A 27,047-nucleotide genomic window follows, 5' to 3' on the forward strand; every position below is an offset into this window, starting at 1 on the left:
TATCAGATAAAGGGCTAGTATCCAAAATCTAGAAAGAACTTATCAAACTCAAAACCCAAAGAACAAATGATCCAATCAAGAAATGGGCAGAAGACATGAACAGACATTTTTCCAAAGAAGACATCCAAATGGCCAACAGACACATGAAAAGGTGCTCAACCTCGCTCGGCATCAGGGAAATCCAAATCAAGACCTCCATGAGATACCACCTCACACCAGTCGGAATGGCTAAAATGAACAAGTCAGGAAACGACAGATGTTGGCGGGGATGCGGAGAAAGGGGAACCCTCCTACACTTTTGGTGGGAATGCAAGCTGGTGCAACCACTCTGGAAAACAGTGTGGAGGTTGCTCAAACAGTTGAAAATAGAGCTACCATACGATCCAGCAATTGCACTCCTGGGTATTTACCCCAAAGATACAAATGTAGGGATCCGAAGGGGTACGTGCACCCCAATGTTTATAGCAGCAATGTCCACAATAGCCAAACTGTGGAAAGAGCCAAGATGTCCATCGACAGATGAATGAATAAAGAAGAAGTGGTATATATACACAATGGAATATTAGGCAGCCATCAAAAGGAATGAGATCTTGCCATTTGCAATGACGTGGATGGAACTGGAGGGTGTTATGCTGAGTGAAATAAGTCAATCAGAGAAAGACATCTATCATATGACCTCACTGATATGAGGACTTCTTAATCTCAGGAAACAAACTGAGGGTTGCTGGAGTGGTGGGGGGTGGGAGGGATGGGGTGGCTGGGTGATAGACATTGGGGAGGGTATGTGCTATGGTGAGCGTTGTGAATTGTGCAAGACTGTTGAATCACAGATCTGTACTTCTGAAACAAATAATGCAATATATGTTAAAAAAAAAGACAAAGATAGCAGGAGGGGAAGAATGAAGGGGAGTAAGTCAGAGGGGGAGACGAACCATGAGAGACGATGGACTCTGAAAAACAAACTGACGGTTCTAGAGGGGAGGGTGGTGGGGGGATGGGGTAACCTGCTGATGGATCTTAAAGAGGGCACATTCTGCATGGAGCACTGGGTGTTATGCACAAACAATGAATCATGGAACACTACATCAAAAACTAATGATGTAATGTATGGTGATTTCTTAAAAAAAGAAAAAAAAATTCCTAAAAAGAAGTACTGGGGAATTGAGAGTGAGGAAATTACTCTCAAAAAGGATTACCATATAAAAAATTACGAGAAAGGGGACATTTGACAAGTATAGTATTATTAATAGTTACAGTAACAACAACAATAATAATAATACTAACATTTATAAGCTATTCTTCATTCTAGGTATTGTTGAAAATTACTTGCAATAGTTCATTTAATCCTTTCAACTGCCTGTGATGATGGGAATGTACTGTCAATGTTCCTATTTCATAGATAAGAAGACGAGATTTAAGGAAACGTTTCCAAGGTCACGCTGGTGGTAGTGAGTGGAAGAGCTGATATTAGAACCTCCCTTGAAAACTATATGACCCCACTGGTTTGACTACAGTATGTTGAATTCAGAGTGTCCCTCCCTGTTTACGCAGACACACGTACATACATGTGTACACGCGGACACACGTACATATATGTGTACATGCAGACACGTACATACATGTGGACACGTGCGTGCATGTGTACACAGAGACACATGTACATGCATGTGTACACACAGACATGTGCATACATGTGTACACACAGACACTACAGTAATAGAACTTTCATTTCACGGCTATATCTTCATTGGTACAGTAAGCAGATTCTAAAGTAATCATCCACAAAATTCAATGGCAAATAATGTCTTTCCTAAGGAAGATTTGTTTAATTTTCAGACTGGTCATGTTGATTAAATTTTGTTCACCTTTCTGCAGAAGATATCAAACTCACTTTACTGGAGCATTAGTATCTTAAACTGAGATGATCAAATGCCATTTGCGTAGGTATCAAGGGTCTCAGATCTGACTCCCATTTACAAAATATCTTTATAAGACCTAAAATATGAACTAAAGGCATGAAGGAAAGAGGAAAGAAGATGGTCATCAAATCTGGTTTAAAAGTGAAATACTTATCAAAAACTAATGATGCAATGTATGGTGATTAACATAACATAATAAAAAAAAGTGAAATACTTAACATTCACATTAATGGAGGGAAAACTTTTACTGACTTTATGGAGACAGTACTTTTAAGATAATGTCTATTTATGCTAAAGTGATACATTATTTTTATCTAAAGATTTGCAAAGAGAAACCCTTAGTTAAACAGAACTTTAAGCTAAACAACACCCCCCATTAATTGATGCTAGTTGTATTTCATTATCCTAAAACTCTAATCCCATTTTTGAAAAAAAAAAAAGCGTAGAATAATGGTTAAGAAATAAGACTTTGGAGTTACAATTCATGGGCTCAAAAGCTACCTCTGCCACTTACTAGAGGAGACTGGGCTTATCCACCTACAAAACAAGGATAATAATAGCACCTATGTTATATCATAATAAAAAGTCTTAAGTTAAATGAGTTAAAAATGATTTAATAAAATTATTTAAGGTTTCTAAGATAGAAAACTGATGGCACATAATAAGGGCTATATGCATTATTTGTTAAATTAAAAGTAAAATATATTTAAGTGGATTTGAGTGAAAAATCTCAAACACGCACATGCAGCATGAAGTGATGCTTTCTTTATTGGTTGAAACTGAAAGCTCCTAGTTGTGTATTACAGGAAAGGAGTGGTGGGGAGAAATGATCAGATATTTGGAGTGATCAAATGATCATGGGTTCTAATGGGAGAAATGTGAGTGTTTTGATGTACTTTTTGTTCTATTGAAAAGCATCAATCTGAAAAACAGGAGGACAATGCCAAATTAATATTTATACATAGTTTTTCTAATAAATGTAATTCTCACCTCATTATAAAAAGACCCTTGGGAATAGAAGGCATAATGCTGTTTTGTAGATTTATTTTTTTAACTGAACAACCAGATATCATGGATGGTCAATAATGTCTTCATCAAAAACCTGCTCTGTTTAGTCATCTAAATCTTTTATCCTCCACAAGTAACAAAGCCTTAAGCTAAACAATTCTTAATATATGTGCAATTTAATCTGAATTTTCAGATTCTGAAAGGTCTACCATCAATGTATATGCAGTATTTTCTCTTAAGTTGAGAGCAGGTGTCTCATAATCTTATGATCCTTGCTGGCCAAGCCCATGTCCTGTTCAACCATATGATAGCTAGCATCCACATGGTACCTGGCATATTGTAGGTTGAGTGAATAAATAATTGAATCCATAATACAAAGTCTCAAAGGTAAATGTGTAATTTAGGTTTAACCAGACAAACTAAAGGACGTCCAGTGAAATTATAATTTCAGATAAACCATAAATAATTTTTAGCATAAGTATCCTCCAAATATTGCATGGGACATACTTATAGTAATAATTGCTCATTGCTTATCTGAAATTATAATCTCATTGGGTGACCTGTATTTTCATTGCTAAATCTGATAACTCTAGTCTAGTTATTAACTTATTCAATCGGTCATTTATCAACAAGCATTTATTGCAGTATTAAATTATTAAAAGATGTACTACATTACCACCATGTGCCAGGAACAATTCTATGCCCTGACTCAACAATAAATAAATATCACTGGCAGACTCTCACTTCATGGAACATGTATTTCAGTGGGAGATGGAGAAACGGTAATGAAAAATAAACAGGTGAAGTATTAAACTGACAAGGTAATTTTGGTTAATGATCGATGCCATGAAGAAAATCAAGCAAGATGATAAGGGCAGAGAGGGAAGGATAGATCAAGCGCTACCTTTGTGTGTGTGTGTGGGGGGGAAGCCTTTGTTGATAAATAGTTTACAATGAACTAAATAGAGTGACGGTTTATTGGGAATAAAAGCTCAGGCAGGATCTCCGTGTCTCCACCCCTGCTCTAGCTTTCAGCCTCTGCCTTCCTACTAGCCAGTTTGGACGATGAGGCATTGGTGGGCATGCTCAGCCTCCTCGAGCCCTTGGGGGCCTCTGTCTTCCTGGCCAGGGGTTCATGCACCATCTTAGACTTGCCACCCCTAGGAGGAGCAGCGGCCTTGGCTTTGGGCCTCTCCTTGGCCGCATGGTCAGCGACTTCTTTAGGGCAACTGTCTTCTTTGTTTTGGCTGGAAAAGCAGCACCATTCTTGCCCTTGGGGACCATGGATTTTGAACTCTGACTCCCAGCTTTTGTTTTCCTGTGGGCCTCACCATCTTGTCTAGTCCTTCTGCCTTTCACCTTTGACTTCCCACTAGGCCCGGTGGCACTGGGAAGGGCCCGTGTTGCCTCGTCTGGCTGTTGGGAGACCTGATGACAGGAAGTCATCATTAAATGATGAAAAGAAGCCAGTTTATACAAAGAGCCAGAGGAGGAGCACAAAAAGAAGAAGAAACGGCAAACGCAAAGGACACTAAGTAGAAATGAATGTGACTGTTTGGGAAAAGTGTGGAAACCAATTAGATTATAGTGGGCAGAAGGCTGGGGAGTTGTAAAAACATTGTACAAGAAAATGTAAGAAACTGAAACAAGAGCCAGTTCATGCAGAAATTTATACTCCACGGTGTGACATTTAGATATTATTCAGGCAGAATGGAAAGCACTATAGTGGTTAGGATAGGAAGGGATATGATCAAAAATATTTTCCAAAGACCCCTTGGTTTGCTGGGTGGAAAATGGATAGGTGGGGTGGGGTGGGGAGAGAAGACTGAAAGTACAACACCAGTTAGGAGGTGATCTGAGAGCAAAGGTGAGGGACAAGACATGGGCTCATAGCAGGCTGGTGACAGAGGTAGGTGAATTAGATGTTCTGAAAGCAGAAGCCAAAGCATTTATGAAAGGTTTTAAGTCTGAGATCGGAGGAGAGTGGTGAGAGAAGGGGAAATAGCCATTTGTTTCGTCTTAAAGATGCACTGGTCCTATGTGTGACCCGTGCACCATAATAAATTGCTCTTCTATATCCTTCCTTCTCAGTTGCCTATATTGGCATCATCGGTGGTTAGCCTGTATTTCCTTGAACTCACGGATGTCTTCAAACCTGTGCACTCTGGATTTAGCTGCTATGACCGGAGTCTTAGCATGCCGTATATTGAGCCAACCCAGGAGGCAATTCCATTCCTCATGTTGCTGAGCTTGGCTTTTGCTGGACCTGCAATTACGGTAAGAATTGCCCCCAAATTATGTCTGCCAGTCCCCAAAAAACTAAGAATGACCACAAGTATGTAACAAATGGGTTAAAAACAAACAAAAAGTGAACTCAACATCTTGTAACAAAAAGATCATGTCTTTGAGATATTTTGAAAATGTCATGTGACTTAATAGTTGAAAATCACTGGCATTAAAAGTTAAGATTGTATAATTGCAAAATTGATGGGTCTCTAATGTTCAGTTTTACAAATCATTCTAAAAAAATGTTTGTAACTGCATAATTCCCCTTGAATAGCTAATATGACATTTCTGATATACTTCCTAATTAATGTGTTGATATGGTATCTCTGAAGTCTGGAAAGCTGGAAGGGAAAAACAAATTAATTATATAGCCAAGAACTTCCTTCTCAAAAAGCATCTTGATATCACTTACAGTTTCATTTTGTACTGGATTAGCACTTTTTATTGATTATGAGCACTGAGCACCAACAGTTACAAGGTAAAAAGGGCACAACTCACATTACTGGCACGTTGGTTCACGCATGTGTGCACACACCAAAATAAAATAGATGCAAGACAGGTGTTTGTATTTTTAAATATATACTGTAAAGAAATGCCCTAACTTACTGGAGTTGAATTTAAAACATAGTTATTTTTAGTTTGCGAACTTACACATTATGAATAAACACATTTTCATTAATCCATTAATAGTAAGACTGGACAAGCCTTTCCACCATCTCTTCTATGCCCAGAATCCCACATAAAGGACAAGAAACATATTTCAAGGGGGGATGGGTTAGCCTGGTGATGGGTATTAAAGAGGGCACATTCTGCTTGGAGCACCGGGTGTTATGCACAAACAATGAATCATGGAACACTATATGAAAAACTAATGATGTAATGTATGGTGATTAACATAACAATAAAAAAATTTTTTAAAAAGAAACATATTTCAAGGTTAATAATATTTATTTCTACCAGTAGGAACTCTTAGTTTGCTTTTATCATGCTCATGAATGTCAGAGGAAGTGGTTATTAAATGAAAAGCTGTATTTGAATGGAGTTTTTACAAGATTCCCTAATGAATCGGCCAATTCTGGTTCAGCACATCAGCAATCTTAGAAAAGTCTATACATAAGCCTTCCAAAGTTTATACTTTTATGTAGCTATGAATTTGTTTTTTCAAAATTTCCCCTGCATTAAATAATTACAGCATATGTTTACACTCTAAATAAATTATACAAAACATTTTCAGGAGGTAAAATAGAACTTAATATTCCATACAACTTTATCATACTTAAAAGGTCTCAAAATCCTTTGTAAATTAATGAGTTTTTGAACTCCAGTTAACTCCAGGGTGATTGGAACTATTAATGATGTGCTTGGAAATAGCTGAGACTCTAATAAAAGATATTTAAATGCAGTGTTGCTCAGAATAACAGCATTTTCCTGTCATTTCTCTAATGACTTATTAAAAAATCCATATCATCAGTCATTTGATAAGAGCAAAAAGAATGTATGCTTTAAACTGTTACACCAGAAAGCATTTCTCCTAGTTGGGGTGTAACCCCCAAATTTATTGTAATAGAATACTTGAAATAAAATAAATAAAATTCTGTACAAATGTTCATGTTGAACATGTTGTGTTATTTAACACAAGACTATGTTTGATATTTAATCATTTAAATAATTTGTTTTTTATATGTCCAGAAGACTTTCTTCCTTAGGGTATTTTATTAAGTTATTAGGAAAGCAAGTCTAATTGTGGCACTTGTTGGTGACACCATTTACCTCACATCAATCCCTTTGCTGACACTGTTACACATCCTGGGGACAATGACCTTGGTCTCATTGCTGTGTTCCTGCATCTGTGAATCCTTCATTTCCTTAAAAAATTCTCAATATGCCATTTAGGGATGTTTTCCAGGGCTTCCGGGCCAAAGCTTTCTTCCTTGAACCTTGAGAAATGACAGGGCAAATCTGCCATGGCTGCCACTCACCACGTTGGACCTCGGGAGCCCAGTGCCAATTCCTCCTACAAAGGGCCCACTAAATCTCAGAGTCTCCACAGGGCCCCCATAGTGCTGCAAGCCTCTTAATAGAACAAGAGGCAAACTAGGGAAATATTTATATTCTGGGGTCCCTAAGTTCCTCCATATCACTTAGAGCTCCACAATACTCCAGGAAGTCAGTGGTTCTTTTCTTCCACAATGGGTTCATAGCTCTGGATAACCAACTCAGTGGTAAAACAAATCTTTATTTTGCTCACATCAAATACTGCTTTCACACCTTTCTATCCAAACATATATCACACTTCTTCTAGATTTCTTTCCAATTTCATTTTCTCCTCTATCTTTAAGGACTTCTCCCAAAACATTCATTTTCTCAACATTGGTCTTATGGGGTCTATAGTCTTCTTGTTCCAGATCCATAATTCTGTCTCTAATCTTACTACATAGTTACTACTCTAATCTCTTTCTTCTCTGTTCCTGAAGGTGAAAAATAACAAGTAGACTCTAATTGCCAACTTTCAAGGATGCTGTTTTCTTTTTATCTATATGGTAGCATAAACCTGTTACAAAATGGGGTGGTGAGGAGGAGGAGAACAAGAAGAATCCTTCTTTTGGAAAGGGTTTTCAAAGCCCAGTTCTGGTGGGCATTAACGAGGGCACTTGATATAATCAGCACTGGGTGTTATATACAACTGATGAATCACTAAATTCTACCCCTGAAACTAATGATATACTGTATGTTAACTAAATTATATTTAAATAAAAAAATTAAAAAAAAATAAAGGCCACTTCTGTGAGGAGAAGCACTGTATTCACCCACTCATCTGACAGAAGAGCAAGCAAAACAAAAGACCTCATGTCAGCAATATTTTTTAAAAGAATCTTTACATGAACAAAAGAAGATCAACTGATTTTTGATACAGGCATTTAAATATAAATCACTGAGTGTTTGCTTTTCAGATTTCTTTTTCACTTTCCTGAACTTTATTAAAGAAAAAGCAATGATGGTAAATCTCGAGAACAGTCAATTTTCTAGGATTTTTCCTTGAAAATGTGACATTTGATTTCCAAACACATGCCAGAGCGTAAATGGTTCCCAATTGTACTAAGTAGGTGAGAAGCTGAAATCCTAAAATGTTCATCTTCCAACTTTCCCCAGTCTGTGGTCTGTCTTTGGATCAGCAATAATTGCCTGAACAGCTACTATGGCTTCATTAATTTTTGTCTGTAGCTCTCTGAGCTCTTCTATATGCAGCAATCGCAGAATTTTAGCAGCTTCATTAAGAACTGCATCTCCTGTGTCAAAACCAAGAATATGTTTGTCTAAAGCAACAGGCAAGCCCTCTTTCATTTGATTTGCTTTAGCAACTGCATCCTGGGTCAGGCGCTCCTGAACCAAAAAGCAAATTGCCTTAAGCATTACTAAGTAATCCATCATGACGCTGAATCTGAAGAAGGTTAGCCAAAGCCATTACACCAGCCTTAAAATCAGGATTATTTACGTCCAAGTTGATCAATGGCTCTGCATTTTTAGCTGCATTGTCAGCATTTTTTGTATTATCAGGTACCAAGTCCTTGTATTTTTCAGCATTATCTCCATATTCAAGTCTAACAGCTAAACCAAGAAGCCAGTCAATTGCTTCTTGTGGCTCTTGAATCTTGAAAGGACAGTTAACATCTTTGAGATACTTTTCAAAGAACTTGGGCCAGTCACTGCTGTGGATGTTTCTTAAATTACCTCTGTCTTCAATCTTGTAGTGTCTGATTTTCTGGTCTTCAAGCCAAACAATAAAGTTTCTAAATTCTGTTTCATCTTTGCAATTGAAGCCAGCCGGGTTGTGGTAGTAGAGGGCCGTCAGCTTGCGTCGGAACATGGTCCCCGCGTCTCGCTCTGGTCCCCCGGGTTCGGCCGGGAGAGGACAGGCGAGGAAGAGCGAGCGGCGCAGGCACCAGCGACGCGGCGAAAGGCTGCTTTTCAGATTTTTTAAAATGCTTTGAGAGACATTTTAAAAATATAACCTGTCTTAATGATGTTGTACCAGAAACTGTAAAAATTCCTTTCATGTCTGTGAAATACATTTTCTTATGTCTCTGAAATTGCCCTTAAATTGGAAAATTTCATCCTTAATACTCACTTTTCATTTACTTTAAAGTAATAATGAAACAAGCATTTTGTTCAGTCCTTTGGAGATTGTGTCTCAGGGAAAACAACACAGGATATCATAAATCTTCATGTAATCTATATGAACAGAAATAATGTATACTTTCTCTTTGCTGGAAGTAAACTTTTATTACATTTTATTAAAAAATAAGTATACCTAACTTTATAGGAGGATTCTATTGGAATTTGATTATAGTTCCTAGACAGTAACCTTATCTTTAGGACAATCAAAATGTACAATATTAAATGTATTAGGGTTTCCAAAAGACGTTCACTGCAAATTTAAACACTGAAGATACTATGATAAATATTACACTTTTTGTCATTCTCTTTTGCTGTTCTCAAAACAAAGACTTTTTTAAAGATTTTATTTATTTATTTGAAAGAGAGAGTGAGAGAGAGAGAGAGAGCAAGAGAGAGCATGAGCTGAGGGGAGGGACAGATGGAGAGGGAGGGGCAGACTCCCACTGATCAGGGACCCCAATGCAGAGCTCCATTCTAGGACTCCAGGATCATTACTTGAGCCAAAGGAAGACACTTGGTGGACTGAGTCATCCAGGCGCCCCAACAAAGACTTTTTGATTGTGAGTCTCCCTATGGTGGCTATTCCTAGGGCAGTGCCCATATGATTAGTAAAAAGAAATATATTTGTCACTGTGTCTCCCCTGAAGCAGAGCCACTTCAGAATCTCTTCCAAAAACCTGCCCATGATATTCAACAAGCAAAAAAAAAAAAAAAAAAAAAAAAAAAAATTCTTTTTTGGCCTGTATGCAGATTAAATAGAATATTGTGAAAAGATCCTTGTCAGAAATTGTTTCCTATTTACAAATGACAAAAGCAACAAATAATTTTATTGTCAAAGCCTAAACTCTGAAACCGTATTTTAGCACAACCGGGATGCCATTTAGAATGAGGAAACGAGCAGGCGTATTTAGAAATACATTAGGAAACATCTCCCCCCCACCCCGAGGAGAATTCCATCTTTGGACAAAATTGAACCACTTTAAAAATTCATGCAGTGACATGTAGATCAAGGTTAAATGAATAGAAGTGTGAGGAGAAAATTAATATTTCTTAGAGAGGACAGTTGGGTGATGTCAAAATAATGACAAGAAACCTCTATCTATAATCAAGCCAAAGAGTATTAAAGCACTCTCTTGACATACGAGTTTTGAGCATATTAGAAAACTAAAATAAAACTTCTGAAATCTCAAGATCATTTGAGATAATGACTATTGTGTTGTATGATAAGACACATTTCCCTAATGGCACTACACAAATAGATTCTTATATAATTTAGCATTCATGGACAAAATGTGAATCATTACATATATAATTGAAAAGAGGAGAAAAAATTATTCACAGAATTATTTTTGAGGAAGTGAAGATGAAGTCAATATCTTTAACCATACAACAGTGCATTTCAAGGATGAGTGGTTAATTTTCTTGAAATGATGAATTTGAGGTAACCATTATCTTATTTTATGTGTGTGGTATATCATGTCACATCTATCTATGCAGAATATAGGACCTATTGTGTTTCTATGTCTAACTTAAAGTGATAATGTAGGATGATATTTTTCAAGAAGTACAAATTAACTCACTGTTCAATGATTTGAAAAAAAAACCGCCTTTTGATGATTTCTATACAATTGATCTTCAGGATATTTATCATATATGCCACATGATTTTCACACATGTGTGGTTATTGGTAGAATTCCATTAAGAAAGTTATTTTTTATACAAATTAAAATTCTTTATAATTATATACATACCATAATACCTACAGAATTAAATATAGCAGATTGAACACTCAAAACAGAAGGTCGTAGGCTTACTGTCATTAGTTTTAAAAAAACTGTAATTTTAAATACTTCATAAAACAAATGTTTAAAGCTAGTAATGAGAACTGGGAAGTTTCCCTTGGGAAATCTGTTTGAGCCCCTTATCGTGACTATGACCTTTAAAGTGGCATCATCACTTGTATCTAAGAGACTGCCAGTATCTCCTATAATTTGACTCTTCTCAGCTCCACACATTTCTACAAGTCAATGTCGCATTTCACAATAATCTCTTAAGCATGGTAATCTTAAAAATTTGAAATTCTTTTACATAAATAAAACTTATAATTTCAAATCCTGTTTCTCTTGTACAGCATAACTAAAGGCCTGAATGCCCACGGTAATTAGCCAATAAGCATCCCACAGGGAAGTTAACAAATGCAAATCCCACAATGCCAACCATTGTGCTAGACAGTGAGAATAAAAGGTAAATAAGAAATGGCTCTTCCCTCAGGGCTTATAGTCTAGTGAGAGACAAACAAAGGAACAACTGAAGTGTCCTTTAACCAAGCTATGCTAAAAAGGAAGGATGATGTGCTAAGGAAGCCACAAAGGAGACATAATTCAACTTAGGGTGATGTAGGGTGTTTCAAAGAAAACTTCTTGAAGGAAATGATGCCTAAATGTATTGGGTCTCTTTCTTGATGTCCTATGTCTTAGAATCCTACAGCAAATACACTTTTCTTTATCTTAACATCTTCATCTAACATGTTAATCCTTCTGAATCTACAGTATGGCTCTCAGTCCATTGTAAACCTTTTTTTTTTTTTTTTTTGAGAGAGAGAGAAAGCACGGGGTGAAGAGGGTTGGAGAGAGAGGGAGAATCTTAAGAGAGAATCTCCATGTCTAGCACAGAGCCCCACGTGGAGCCCAGTCTCACGATCCTGAAATCATGACCTGAGCCAAAATCAAGTCAGACACTCAACCGAATGAGCCACCTAGACCCCTGTAAACACATTTTCTAATCTTATACCTAAGAAATAGTACCCAGCATTCTTCAACAAAATCGCTACCAACCACATGTGGCTCTTTCCATGTTAAGTCTAAATTGATTTAAATTTTAAATACTTAATTAAATACAGTGAAATGAAATAAAAAATTCAGCTCCTCAGTTGTAGTAGCTAAACTTCAAGGCTCAATAGCCACATGTGGGTAGTGGCGACCCTATTGGGCAGGATGGAAAATATTTTTATCATCATAGAAATTTTTATTGGACAGCTTGGCTTTAGATCACTCCTTTCTAACCTCATGCATGCTCTCCGTGGATTGAAACTTCTGTTCAATTCCGAATTGATTTATTGAGATAATATGCTAGTAAATTTTCTAATCCTAGCTCGGGTGTTTTCTTTATTCCTCCCCAACCTCCCAACCATCTTGTTTTTGTGCTTTAAGAGATGAAATGCCATGACTCTATGAGTTAGGGCAGAATCAGTCACTGCGCAATTAATCAATAAGGCATCATCCCTGGATGTTGTTGAGCAAAGGTCCAAAGACTGAGTGCTGCAACAGCAAGAAAATGCCAGGACGATATCACACCCTTGACCAGTACATAGGCACACAGAAGATTCAACTAGTGCTCTCCACAGTGCCCTGATTGCTTCTTCTCACTGCTCGCTCAACTGATACTCAAGAGAAATTGCTCACATATCTAACGCTTTTAAGAAAAATACATCTTTACCTTGTTGAACTGATGATGTGTTAAGAGATAACTTAGAATTCATTTGTACACATCGAGTCCATTCTGAACACCATCCTGTCTTTGCAGATTATGGTAGGGGAAGGAATTCTCTACTGTTGCCTGTCCAAAAGAAGAAATGGGGTTGGACTGGAGCCCAACATTAATGCCGGAGGCTGCAATTTCAACTCCTTCCTTAGAAGAGCCGTCAGATTCGTTGGTGGGTGTGGGGAACCACAAAGAAAGGAAATGTTTTTTTTTTCAAAATAGAAATGTTATATTTAATTACAGATATTAAGATTTTAGAGCTATAATTTAGATGTATAATTTTGGGTACATGATGAGTTTTACATTATACAAAAAACTGTTAAAACACTAAGACTAGAGCTTTGTGTCTGTAATGTGTTACTTACAGTTATAGTCCTTGTTTTGAGAGCTAACACACCATGCATTTCAGTATATTTTTTTGTCTTAGCTGTGGTGGAAGCATAAATTTACTTTAAAATGGTTTCTCTGGATGTGTGTTCATTTTTTAAAATGGAGAATAAATGTCAGCAAGCCATTATGAATGGATAACTCTTCAGAAATTAGTTTAGCCACATCAATGATTCCATTTCAATTCTCCTGGAGTGTTTTCATCCAGAAGTTACTGCACATGGAAATGTCACCATAGAGAACTGAATCATGGCTTTTTCCTTGGTTCTATCCTCTAACTTTACCTCCTATTTTTTATCTAAACCCCCATCTCTTCTGATTAGTCTGGGACCATCTTAATGTTTGAGTCACAGGCCTCTTTGTTTTTTTAACCAAGTTGAGAAGTCAAAACACAGTATACCACACCAATATGAATGTTTTACATTCATTCCCAGTAAGTCAGTAAAATTACTTTACCTGTAACCTCTCAGCTCAAAAGAATAGGTAATTTTATCTAATATCTAGGCAATAATTAAATACAACCTTCTCTCCCACTAGAGGAAAAGTCTGGTCTAAATCATGCCCTAGACTCTGCTCCACTAATCAAGGTACTTGGAGATAGTAAGCCAAGAATAGTCCCCTTAGCGGGGTCACAAATTGAAGCAAAGAAAGAAATCTTCAGGACACATAACAGATCTCAGAGAAAAATTTCGCTAATGTAACAAATGCTTTGGACAAAGAGGCATACAACCTCTGTGAAAAGCTTTGTGCCCGTGAGGATGGTCTATCCTACCCTAGAGAAGAGTGTCCCAAAGTCAGCAACCTCATCCTCTGAGGGTCTGGAGATTCTCATTCTCCAAAGGTAAAAATGGATGGGCTTTCCCACTGAAGCATACTCTTCTCCAAGACCTTGCATGCTGCTAGGAATTAGAATGTAGAAAGAAAGGTTCTATGTCTTGAATCCCAGGTGATCGGGTGGAGAAGGAATTGGGAGAATTGTTGCTAGGTGGGGATAAGCAGAAAAGGAAAGTGGAAAACAGGGTAACAGGCAGGCTGGCCACCATGGTCTGGAGGAATTTATTGAAAAATTATCCAGCTGCCTCTTGTATTGGTTTCTATGAGCACATCATGAATCAAAATCCAGACTATCAAGTCAGAGTGAATCCAGGGTGTCGAGACAATGTAGAGGAAGCTGGCGAGTTCAGATCATGTGTATGTGAGCAGAGCTAGATTCCCACGCAAGGCACTTGGAGCAGGAATGGAGTTCAAGTGAACAAGCCTGAATCAGAGTTTGTGAGTTTCTGGTTTGAGGCTGGTCCCAGGAGACAAAAGAAAGAATTTGGACAGGGAGATACAAGAACATCATCTCTGAATTCCAAATATGCAGGAAGTCTCCTACAGCCCTGTACCCAAGATATGATTATTATTTCCGTGATGGGGCCCGCCTGCCTTCTTCTCTGTTTTAATTAGCATTCCCGGTATGACTACAGCTTGTGGAGAGTTGGAACCAGTTCTGTAGAGCTTGGCAACTGTGGCTGGAGTTAAGGAGTATGGGGAGAGAAAGCCCTGGAAGCTCAAACATGCTAAGCGATTTTAAATTATTTTGAATTTTGCTTCATTCTGCCATATTTAATCCTCCTCAAATCACACAGTTGGTCATCTTTACATGTCTCAGGTGTCTGACAAGTGACCTATGGTAATAATATTAAGAATGGGTCCTACTTAACCAAACTGACAAAAAATACCCCAAATGACTACCTTGGATATACTCATTGCCCTTATTTTGGAATAAAGTATCTGGTTTAAAGGTTTAGGAATTTTCTATCCTTATTTTCCCTAAATAAACTCAGAAAAAATGATCATGACAGATTTGCAGGTCATCACATTAATGTATAATAAACGTGATTGATGATGGCACAATGTCGACATTAAGAACTAACTTGGTAACAATTTCTTTCCCTTTGCATATAGGTGTTCATGTGTTTGGACTGTGCTCCACAGCTCTCATTACAGATATCATACAGCTCTCCACAGGGTATCAGGCACCATACTTTCTGACCGTGTGCAAGCCAAACTACACCTCTCTGAATGTGTCTTGCAAAGAAAATTCCTACATTGTAGAAGACATTTGCTCAGGATCTGACCTTACGGTTATCAACAGGGGCAGGTCAGAAATTGAGATTTTAAACTTTCCCATGTCAGTGTTTCCATTGTTCATGAATAGCATGAGGTATCATTTTAGACATACATTTTTTGGTTTTATTTTTGGTTTTGGTTTTGGTTTTGTTTTTGGTTTTGTTTTTGATAATGACATAATGATTTTAGTTCTTATTTTTCTTTTCTTTATTTTCAATCCAGTGATTTCTTTAGTGGTTACACCATAGAAACTCTTTGGTGGCTCATTCCAAATCCTTCTGTCTCACAAATTTCAGCCTCACATTCTTGCCACTAATCTTCATATCACCAAATCCTATTCATGTTTTGCGATCTACCTTAGACCTCATTGTGGTTTTAGGTTCTCACAATTGGTTCATTTTAGGATGTTTATAAATAATCATGAATTACAGTCAATATGTGTCCTGTATTGCTTAAGTGGAAAATTAAATATTTATATTTACATCTCCATTGTATGTTGTATTTTTAAAAAATCATGTGAATTTTCCTTTTGGTAGAGTTTTATACGTGCATCTTCTTTATATAAACCCAGTAGATCAGTATAGCTTCTAACCTTGCATTTTAGAAAATAAAAGACAGAAAAACTCAAGAAAATACCAATGCATTAAGTTTTTTTCAATCAATAAAGTAAAAATGAAATTTTTTGGCGAGAGATAATGTTTTGGAAATTCAAAAGAAAGAAATTTACAAAGGACAAAGGGCAATAAGTGATTGCTATAAGAATTGCATTTATTGTTCAGTGAATTCTCAAGATTAATTTAAGAGTTGAAAATACGTTAATAAGTACCCTTGAAGAAGCAGAACCTGATATTATGTAATTATACACATTCAAGTTCTCATGGTCCATTCAATAATTTTGACGCTACATTTAAGATCTATGTCCTCTATTCTTTTGATCTATGTCCTCTATTCTTTCTCAATCTTTGTACATATCTTGTCTGTGTTAAATGGTAATCCTTTTTATTGGGTGCCAAATAATTAGGAGGACATTAATATAACTGAATTTTATCTTTTTAAATTTTTTATCCATTAAAAGAAATCTCTATTTTTCTTCCTTCACCTGTCCTTTTCAGTGTTTCTCCCATGTCCTGTGTTCCACCTCTCTCCCAGCTTTCTTCTTAAATTATTTAACTAAATAAGATGCTCTGCAATTCTCAAGAGGATAATCACATTAAAGTGGAATATACAGAGAAACATTTTGTTAAAATTGGACTTCTTGTGTTTTCTAAAGTGTACAAATTACATTTAGACTCATTGCTGTGAGAAAATAATTTTGTCTTTTCAAGTTTTATGTAAATGCAACCATATATTTAGGAGCATAGGAAAAGTTTCAAAGCTTTAAAATCCTAGGTTTTATGGACTTTGACTTTAAACTGACATAATTTGAATATACCAAAGAACAATTATAATGTTTTCCAATCCACTTCCATTTTCAACCATCATTCCAATGGTGTAACAAAGTTATCCCCTCCAAAGCCGGCACTTTCTATTGGAAAGTGCATTGCTACTATTCTTTAATTCTAATAGTTGATTAGCAGTGTTTATTTTATCACTCAAATCTTTTCCCAGAAAACTAAAGAGAAATTAAAGTTATCACGTATTGCCTCAAGGCTCTTAAGTTAAACATTTTAACCACCCAGCGTTCTTGAGATGATTGTTAGCAGTGGATCTGAAATAGAAGGCATCATTTGACTGTCTTCTTTTGGCAGAAAATCATTTCCTTCTCAACATGCGACCCTGGCTGCCTTCGCAGCTGTGTACGTTTCGGTAAGTCTCTGGCTCTTTTTCTTCAGTCTGTGTTCTAGAAAATATCAGACAAACCAGTGTCATCTCCAAGTGACTAATTAGATGATATAGCCATTTAATAACAGAACAGTGAACTTGAACACAGCAGTCCTTCAACACAATTGCATCAAAAGCAGAAATTCGATGATACTGTACACAATATTACAGTAAAAGAAATTTCTACACAGTCAGAATATTTATTCAGCCTGGTATCCCTTCAGTGTAATATATCTCATGGCAAGGTCTTATGAGCTATATGAATGTTATAAATTCTCAAACTGAAAGAATTGTGTTAAGCACACACATACATATTTGCTTTACTTTCAGTATTTATGTAACAGTGAGTTCAAAGTCAGTGTAAACTTGATAAGTAATATACAGTGAATCCTCATAGTATCTGATTAATACAATAGTCCATCAGGTCTTATGTGAGAAAAGTTGACAGCAATTATGTGACAAGTAACATGGAAACTGAACAGTTATCTAGCTAATTCTACTGCTTCAATTTATCTTTCAAGCTTTCCTGTAATTAAATGAGATCTGTTTTTTATTGATGAGTTTTGCTATGTACTTCTTTTTCAGGTATAGAATATAGCCATAGCAGGGGGAATGGAGCAGTAAAGTTGATGTCAAGTGTACAAATTAGACTTTGAGTCTAACTTTTTATATGATTATAATTTAATAGTAAAATGACCTTTCTAACATACTTAGCAGATTGCTTTCATTTTTCAGATGTACTTCAATTCCACATTAACAGATTCCTCTAAGCTTCTCAAACCTCTCTTGGTCTTCACCTTTATCATCTGTGGGATCATCTGCGGGCTCACACGGATAACTCAGTATAAGAATCACCCAGTTGATGTCTACTGTGGCTTTTTAATAGGAGGAGGAATTGCTCTGTACTTGGTAAATAATTTACTATTCTCATTTGAGAATAAAACCACAGTTTAAATGGAAAACATGCATAGCACATTTTTACACTGATAATAATTTATTTGCAATGTAGTTTATATTTGTGAGAAAATCTCTGAGTGCATCTTCATTCTAAGCCAAAACACATATCCCACTTTTAGCAAAATAATATTTTAAACCCTTACCATGGACTAGCAACTGCAACTTTAAAATTATTGTATTTTATCCCATACACACACACACACACACACACACACACACACACACACACACACACACAAGAGTCAGGGACTATTTTTGCTAGTATAATTTTACAGATGAGGAAAGTGAGTATTAGTGAAAGTAAAGTTCATGACAGTGAAGGTTTGGTGGAAGTTTATAGAACATGCCCAACAACACAAATTTAGCACCTGGATATATTAGCACCAACTAATACTGAATTCTCTATTTCAACAGTACTCTATTTTCAAGCCCAGTCTTCCTTCAGAGGAAATATTCTCAGCAGAAGGAAACTGAGATTGTCCATTTCATGCATTCATTCATTCACTCATTCAATATCTGATCTGTGCCAGGTACTAGACTGAGCATCCATACAGTGAGAAATAAGACCCAGCCTTAAGGAGTTTTCAGTGTAAAGACTAATAAGAATATAGGTAGTTGCAGGATGTTAAATGGTATATTAGGGTGTGAACAAAATGCTTTGGGAATAGCACACTGAAGAAGGAGGTTAGAGAAGCCTTCACAAAAGTGATGTGGTTTTTAAGAAATAAGAAATTTTTTTCTTAGGGAAGGAAAGGAGGAAGGACATCCAAGCAAAGAAATTGCACATGCACAAAGACAGACATATGAAAGAGCAAATACAAGTGGAAGGTGAGGTAACAGAAGGAATGAGAGATAACGGCCAGGTTTCTAGCTTGGAAGACACGGCAGATGGTGACTTCATTAGCAGACCAAGGAAGGAGGAAGCAAGTTGGTGGAGGAAAAGGGTTTGATGAGCTCAATTTAAGGATCGATAGGCAGTTGAAGAGTTGCATCTGGAGCTCAAAAGGGCAATCTGTAGTGGAGAAATAGATTAGGAAGTCATGGACAGTATTGGTGGAAGTAACATTATGGTTATGGAGGTATATGAAATTGCCAGGTCATAAGAATGAAAGGAAGCCAGGCCACACCCACACACCAGCAGCATGCAGAGAAACAGGCAGTCACCAAGGAAACTGAGAGAAACTGACAGAGAAATGAAAATCATCTATTGCAGCAGTTCAATCATGGGATCTTGATGCCCTTGTTTGTGGAAGGTGTTACAAGACAATGATGACAAAAAGTTGTAAAAGCCCTGAAGCAAGCGATGATTTATTTTTCACTTTTATAAACTAGCATGGTCAGGATTGTCACTTTAAATCTCCTGCTTATGCGCGTGCTTTCTTCAGTGGAGGAGAAAGTGATCAAAGTAAAGTTAGCAGGCCAGGAACTGGGCATAAGCTTGGGTTTCCCATGAGAGTGTTGATTGGCAATGTGTCTTACAGAATAGGCAAGGAAGACTGAGAACTACCTCTCTCAAGTTCATTCATTGCCTTTGTGTGGGTGTGATTTCATGGTGTCCTGGAATTAGCCTGGGCTCCATAGTCCAAAGGATTTGGGCTTGAATCTCAAGTCTCTTACATTTGGCCAAGTTACATAACCTCTCAGAAGCCTGTTTCTTCACTTATTAAATGAGAATAATAACTGGCTACTTCATATCACACCAAGGATGAAGCAACTATATTTATTGAGCACAGTGTTGGGCACTGCATGTCGAACAATATGGCAGAGTTTACTTACAGTCTAATGGACGATTTTCCCAAACTTAGAACTTTAAATACAATCATTAATAGAGCATTAGGTAGCGACTGCTCATCCTGAGAACTCTGGCAGTGAGAGCAGAGATAGATACTATTTAGAAGAAAGTTTGAACCAAGAATTAAAATAGAGAGGCAGAAGCTGGACTTACTTCATTTCTGTTTCCACTCTATGCCCTGAAATTGGAAATTCATCAGTTCCAAGCCAATGCTATTATAAATTGTTAAGCACTCTATAAAATGTTAAATCCATGGGATTCTTTTGGTTTGATTTGAAAAGTGGCTGCCATCTATGGACATTAGCTCCCAAATAGGTATCTGTTGCTTTCCCCATTATCTCTAAACTAAGCATCTCAGAAGATGAAAATCCAACAGGGATTTGGTTGTCCATGTGTAAAAATTGTAAAAATTCTGAATCCAAACTTTACCTTATCCAAAGTTTTATCCCCCAAATCTAAAATAGCAAAAATTCGTAGGTTGAGTATAAAGACAAGATTAAATAAAGTTTAGCTCAAATTTAGTGTACTAGCACTGAATTGATCAAATATTACTTCCAAACTTAAGACCAAGCTAAAGGAAAGAATGTGGGTGCTCCAAACTAGTGATGATGTCCAACCTCTCTTTTGAGAATTCTCTGTGCAATGCTGAACACACAGGGCTGTGCTTGATCTGAGTTGTAACAACATTCGTCTCTGACCTCACTGCAAAACCTGATAGCATGCTTTATGAATGATTCGCTGTTTTATATTTTTCACACCTCCCCTGCTTTCCATCATAAGGTGTGATTGAAAATGGAAGGTAAAATAAATCAGTTAAGCTATTCAAGGTGTCATTCAACAAGAGGCTCCTAAATCCAGGAAAATGAATTGCTTTGAAAAGCAGAAGAATGTCCTCATTTCTCTCATTGTCTGTCTTTTATTCTCAAAACATACAGAGGATAAGATTTACAAAAACATTCAGTAGGATGGAGAAAGGAGAGAAAATCCAACTAATAAAAAATAATGGGTTCTTGATTTCTGAACAGTTAGTTCAGTGATTTATGATATAACTTACAAATGATTTCCTGAGTAATTGTAGTTTGGGTTTTTTGTTATTTGTATTAGCCAATGGTGTATAGAGAGCACATACCTTATTTATTATATGCTTCAGTGGGTCCTCTAGGACAAATTCTTAGTAACCATGTCTTCTAGTGCATGCTGTTCATTGTTTTTCTTCAATACTAGGGCCTGTATGCTGTGGGGAATTTCCTGCCTAGCGAAGAGAGTATGTTTCAGCACAGAGATGCCCTCAGATCTCTGACAGACCTCAACCAAGACCCTAGCCGAGTTTTAGCCGCTAAAAATGGCAGCAGCAGTGATGGAATTGCTCACACAGAAGGCATCCTCAACCGAAACCACAGAGATGCTAGCTCACTGACAAACCTCAAAAGGGCAAATGCTGACGTGGAAATCATCACTCCACGGAGCCCCATGGGGAAGGAGAACATGGTTACCTTTAGCAATACCCTGCCTAGAGCCAACACCCCATCTGTTGAAGACCCTGTCAGAAGAAATGCCTCCATTCATGCCTCTATGGATTCCGCTCGATCAAAGCAGCTTCTCACCCAGTGGAAGAATAAGAATGAAAGTCGGAAGTTGTCCCTGCAAGTTATAGAGACTGAGCCTGGACAGTCACCACCCAGATCCATAGAAATGAGGTCAAGTTCGGAGCCCTCCAGGGTGGGGGTGAATGGAGACCACCATGCTCCCAGCAATCAGTACCTCAAGGTCCAGCCTGGCACTGTTCCCGGGTGTAACAATAGCATGCCTGGGGGACCCAGAGTGTCCATTCAGTCACGCCCTGGGTCCTCACAGTTAGTGCACATCCCCGAAGAGACCCAGGAAAACATGAGCACCTCCCCCAAAAGCAGCTCTGCTCGAGCCAAGTGGTTGAAAGCTGCCGAGAAGACTGTGGCCTGTAATAGAAGCAACAGTCAGCCCCGAATCATGCAAGTAATCGCTATGTCCAAGCAGCAGGGCGTCCTCCAAAGCAGCCCCAAGAACACCGAAGGCAGCACGGTCTCCTGCACTGGCTCCATCCGCTACAAAACCTTGACAGACCATGAACCCAGTGGGATCGTAAGGGTTGAGGCTCACCCAGAGAACAACAGGCCCATCATACAGATCCCGTCCACCGAGGGTGAAGGTAGTGGCTCCTGGAAATGGAAAGCCCCTGAAAAAGGCAGCCTTCGCCAAACTTATGAGCTCAATGATCTCAACAGGGACTCAGAAAGCTGTGAGTCTCTGAAAGACAGTTTTGGCTCTGGAGATCGCAAAAGAAGCAACATAGATAACAATGAGCATCACCACCATGGAATCACCACCATCCGGGTCACCCCAGTAGAGGGCAGCGAAATTGGTTCAGAGACGCTGTCCATTTCTTCCTCCCGCGACTCTACCCTGCGGAGAAAGGGCAACATCATCTTAATCCCTGAAAGAAGTAACAGCCCTGAGAACACTAGAAATATCTTCTACAAGGGAACCTCCCCAACACGGGCTTACAAAGACTGAGTGATGAAATTCAGTCACTTGAGCGACCCCCAAAAGACCGCGTGTTGATTCTATCTGTGCTCTGTTCCAGCGGATTGAGAAGCCTTCTCATCAAACTGGGTCATCTACCATCAGCCCGGAGCTCAATGACTCTTGAGAACTACTACACTCAAGCTTGTAGATTTCACACCAAGGGGAGGGAAAAGCACAATGAAAGAACCTAATTAATGTGATAATGTGAAGAATCTTAAGACCTATCTTCAAACTCAAAAGGTTTGCAGAAGGCAGTGTCAGAAGAAAGTGGTTTCCTTCTGTGTATACTATTTTACTTCCTGAATGTGCCAACTTTAGGGATTTTTCTTTATAATTAGCTGTGGGAATCCAGAACCCATGTTTCCCTACAGCAGAGGCCATGCAGTATTATATATTCATTTTGCAGAATCTGCACCTAAAGCTCAGTAAGGGTGGTGCTGATTATTATAGTACATATACCATGTAAACTCTCAAATTCTATTTAGCTGTGAAATAGTGGTGTGCAATTCCTTGTCAAAGAAATGCTACTGTATTAAGAAGATGCTGGCTGCTTTGTGTTAGAATAGGACACCCCGCAGCTTCTCTGTAGTGGCTCTGTCACAGTCAAAAAAAAATGAAAAGGTTTTGTGCATTTCTTCAAAATTATGCTTTCTTCGACAACAAAAATTGTGTAGGAATATTTTCAGTGAGAGGGAATAACTAGTACTTTTCTACATAGGTTTTTTGGGGGGTTTTTATTTTTTGCTGCTTACTTTTTATTTAAGTATAGGTACTATTACTGATTCTGTTTTTTAGTGAGTAAATTTGCATCATTTTAAAAATACATCATTTTAGAGTCTTTTGAAATTGTTGTGATCATATTTTGCATTTTATGGCTCCTCATTTATTTATTAATTAAAAAAGTTTTTTGATGTTATGGATATGTTTTTCTATTTTTAAAGCAAGAATAACAGTTGACATTCCTTGAGCAAAATATATCTCTGTGAATTTATAAACAACCAATCTGAACCAACACTTGACATTGTGGGTTACATTGCCAGCAATATTGGTTGAGTCTACCCTTGGATGACTCCAACCAGCTGGCTTTGGTTGCTATCTTAACAAGTAATCCAAAAACTTCATTTTGTTCCAGATTATTAATTTTTGATATACTAACAACCAGAAAATTAGAGCAACAAGGGTTGGGTTTTACCTTCTTCCCTCAGATATTTTTGTTAATTGGACATCAACAGGAAGAATCTGAAACAAAAATGCAAATTGATAAGTGAAAATATCTCACAGTATAAATTAAGAATGTATTTTTTCAAAATCTCTAAATAGGCACTATTTTGTGCTTAATGTGCAAACAACAGTTTTGCTACCTATCCTGAATAAAGCCGTCAGCCTAAATCAAAGGAAACCAATACTATCAATGAGAAGAAGATAAAACCAGAACACTTGGAGGTGTTTTCCAACTTAAAAATTTAAGTATGGAGAAATAACTTGGTTCTTGGAACTTAGTATCAAACCTTTTTTACACCATTTCTTAAGAATTCTAATATACACTCAATGATTGCCAAGGGGATAGGAGGTAACAACAAGCTGGTTGATCTGATCTGTTTTGTTTTCCATGAGAACAGAAGGATTTGTTTAGAGATAAAGACTATCATATCATTATCAACTTCTACAGGAAAAGGGCAAAGCTTTCTAGAGTCACCAACCTCCTAAAAGCATAAAAGCATTAGGGATTTAGCTGAAACCAGCAGAATTGAAAACTCTGGCAATAAAATATGATTCAACTATATCCCTTCTGGCAATTTCCTCCTCAGAGAGGGGAGTGGGAGTAAAACGTTGCCTTCCCCACTTCTCACCACTACCACCGTCACCACACTCCTACTGGCTTCTGCCATTTCATAGAGAGAAAGGTGGACTGGTTTTAGTACTCTGAAGAAAAAAAAAAAGCTGCAGCATTTCAGGTGCAGTAAGATGTTTCCTAATCTTTCCTATTTCTTAACAAAAGATTTTAAAGTACTTCTCTAGTCATTGAGGGTTTTTTTTTCTTTACATAAATATTGATATATTCTTTTTCTACTCAAAGTGCCAAAGGCTACAGTTTTTAATGACTGAACCAATTGTACCACATTGTTAAGGAAATATAATGATAGTCGCTAGAACTCAGACCTCTGCATGTATATTTGATAATACATCTTTTGTAAAAAAAAATTACAAAAAAATATTTGTTTACATTCCACTGGTACCTTAATTTAAAATAAATGAGACTAACAGGTGGTATCTCTTCTTAGTGTTCTATTTATCTGATTTGCTAATGAGAGCACTTCTTCCTTTGTTAGGCTGTGCTTTACTGAGAAAACCAAGTATTGAATAAAGAGAGTAATTATCTTTTTAAAGTAAATAAAATTATGAAAATATATATAATATATATAAAGTATTGTGTTTAATAAAATGTTATGCAATGTTTTCCAAACTGATAAAGTTTGTAAAGTGCTATAATGTATTTTGTTAAGTACAGATTAAAGCTATTGTGTGAGTATATTGTGCTAACATCATAGAAATAAAGATTAGATTTCTTCATCAAAATTGGAACATCTTGGTTTTTTACTTCAGAGTACGAATGGATAATAACTTGGCTTATAGGAAAACAGCTGAAGAAACAAGAATGAATCAGAGCTGATTATATTCATAATTGTTTAGAAGAAAGAGTGTTGCACTCACAAAGAAAAGTTTGTCAAACCATGCCATAATGTTCCCGCATCACTTAGAATTTTGATTTTATGCTTATCACAGGCGCTCTTTTAGATTTACTTAGACATAGATTTCTCACATATCAATGTTATAAAGTGTAAAGATGAAAATACATCAGGTCCAATTGCTCTGAATCAATTTTTGACTAAAAGTAGTTGATGGGCCTCTTTTCCCCAATATTATTGCCCTCTGTGGCAGCTTGTCTTTAAAAGGATGCTCTACTATTAACTCCAGGATTGTTTTCCAAGCCATCAGCATCTGTTATATGAATTTTACGGCTGATACTCTGTATGTCTCACTAGAAGGTACTAACACAAGTTTTTAGACCTCGACCAGGAATTATGCTTTACTCAAATGATCCTGAAGTGGCCCACTTACTGAAACATGAAGTTACAGTTATCCAGTAATGCCATCAAGTTCATGCATACCAGGCAACTATATCATGATTGCCACCTGGCCAACAACCACAGTACAATGCAATTCATTATAGAAAACACATTGATTTTAGAGATGCTAACATATGAATAATGATGTATATCTTATCATGGCTGAAATGCAATATTAAGACTCTCTGGATCTTGATTTTTCATCTCTAAAATGGGGATGTTCGGCTTTATTAACCTTTCTAAAATATATCCTAAAGTCTTTTCTAAATTTCTATAGATAATTATTAAGTATTTTATCCGGAGAGCAAAAACTAATGTCGGGAGAACAGGATAAATAGCTTGCTGGTCTAACATAACTAACTAATGAGTATTGTCATCTTTGATCATACGGTGGATATAAGCAAGACAATGGGGTTACGAAGAGTCTACATCTACCGTATCATTACATGATATGTCAGAATAGGTGATTGGTATGCAAGTAACCCTGATCCTAGTACCTTTCTCATCAGGTGTCAGGTGAGTGCATTCTGGATCATATACACAAGAAGCTATCATTAGAGGACCATATCATTTGTCTTTTACAGGTCAAGTCTTTACTGAATATCTGCGGGTCATTTCTACTATAGTTCAAAGGGAATTGAAAATTTAAGCATGGTTCAGAGAGTAATTTAATTAAAATAATATAACTGAAGGAAATCAAAAGGAATTGAAGTGGTTTCCTCCAAAAGGAAAATGGATAAAGGTCTGTTTGTGACTGGACATTTCATTTCCTCTGTTTATTGAATGTGTCTCCTGCCTTTAATGTGTAGAAAGTTTCTAAAATGTCCTAAGATCAAATGCTCCAGTTTGAAGAAAATATAGTTTTAAGTAATAGTATACGATATTACAGGTGAGATCCAATTATGGGAAATCCCCAGTGACCATACTTTTTAAGTGCAAAAGAATATCTAGATGAGTCCTCTGATACATAAATGACTTTTATTTCACTGTCCATACCATTGTTAGTCAATGAAAGCTCCTAATTGTTTGTGATTGTGTGCTGTAGTCAATAATAATGAGCGTTGCTGGAGTTGAGGGGGTGGGAGGGATGGGGTGGCTGCGTGATAGACACTGGGGAGGGTATGTGCTATGGCGGGTGCTGTGAATTGTTTAAGATGGATGAATCACAGACCTGTGCCCCTTGAAACAAATAATACATTATATGTTGATTAATAATAATGATAATGGTAATAATGAGGGCAAACTGAGCACATCTATAGTTCTACCACTAAATCTATTTTATGAATTTGTTTAATGCCCATTATATCTCCTTTACTCCCCCTACTTTAAGATTCTCAGTCATTGCCTTTGAGGAAA

General features: G+C 37.2%; 1 protein-coding gene and 1 pseudogene across 1 annotated transcript in view; one reads left to right on the forward strand and one right to left on the reverse strand.

Annotated features, from left to right (window-relative positions):
• PLPPR4 (phospholipid phosphatase related 4) overlaps positions 1-25,140 on the forward strand; it is a 44,188-nt gene extending 19,048 nt beyond the window's left edge. Inside the window, exons 2-7 of the mRNA XM_027575185.1 lie at positions 5,019-5,204; positions 12,972-13,101; positions 15,267-15,462; positions 17,180-17,237; positions 17,988-18,161; positions 21,226-25,140. Of these exons, the coding sequence (XP_027430986.1) occupies positions 5,019-5,204; positions 12,972-13,101; positions 15,267-15,462; positions 17,180-17,237; positions 17,988-18,161; positions 21,226-22,551 (2,070 nt within the window). The 3' untranslated portion in view covers positions 22,552-25,140. The remainder of the gene's footprint in view (positions 1-5,018; positions 5,205-12,971; positions 13,102-15,266; positions 15,463-17,179; positions 17,238-17,987; positions 18,162-21,225) is intronic.
• Positions 8,265-9,155, reverse strand: LOC113912258 (annotated as a pseudogene).
• Positions 25,141-27,047: the final 1,907 nt, after the last annotated feature.

Source organism: Zalophus californianus, chromosome 4 (assembly GCF_009762305.2).
Source record: "Zalophus californianus isolate mZalCal1 chromosome 4, mZalCal1.pri.v2, whole genome shotgun sequence".
In the NCBI taxonomy this organism is placed as follows: domain Eukaryota; kingdom Metazoa; phylum Chordata; class Mammalia; order Carnivora; family Otariidae; genus Zalophus; species Zalophus californianus.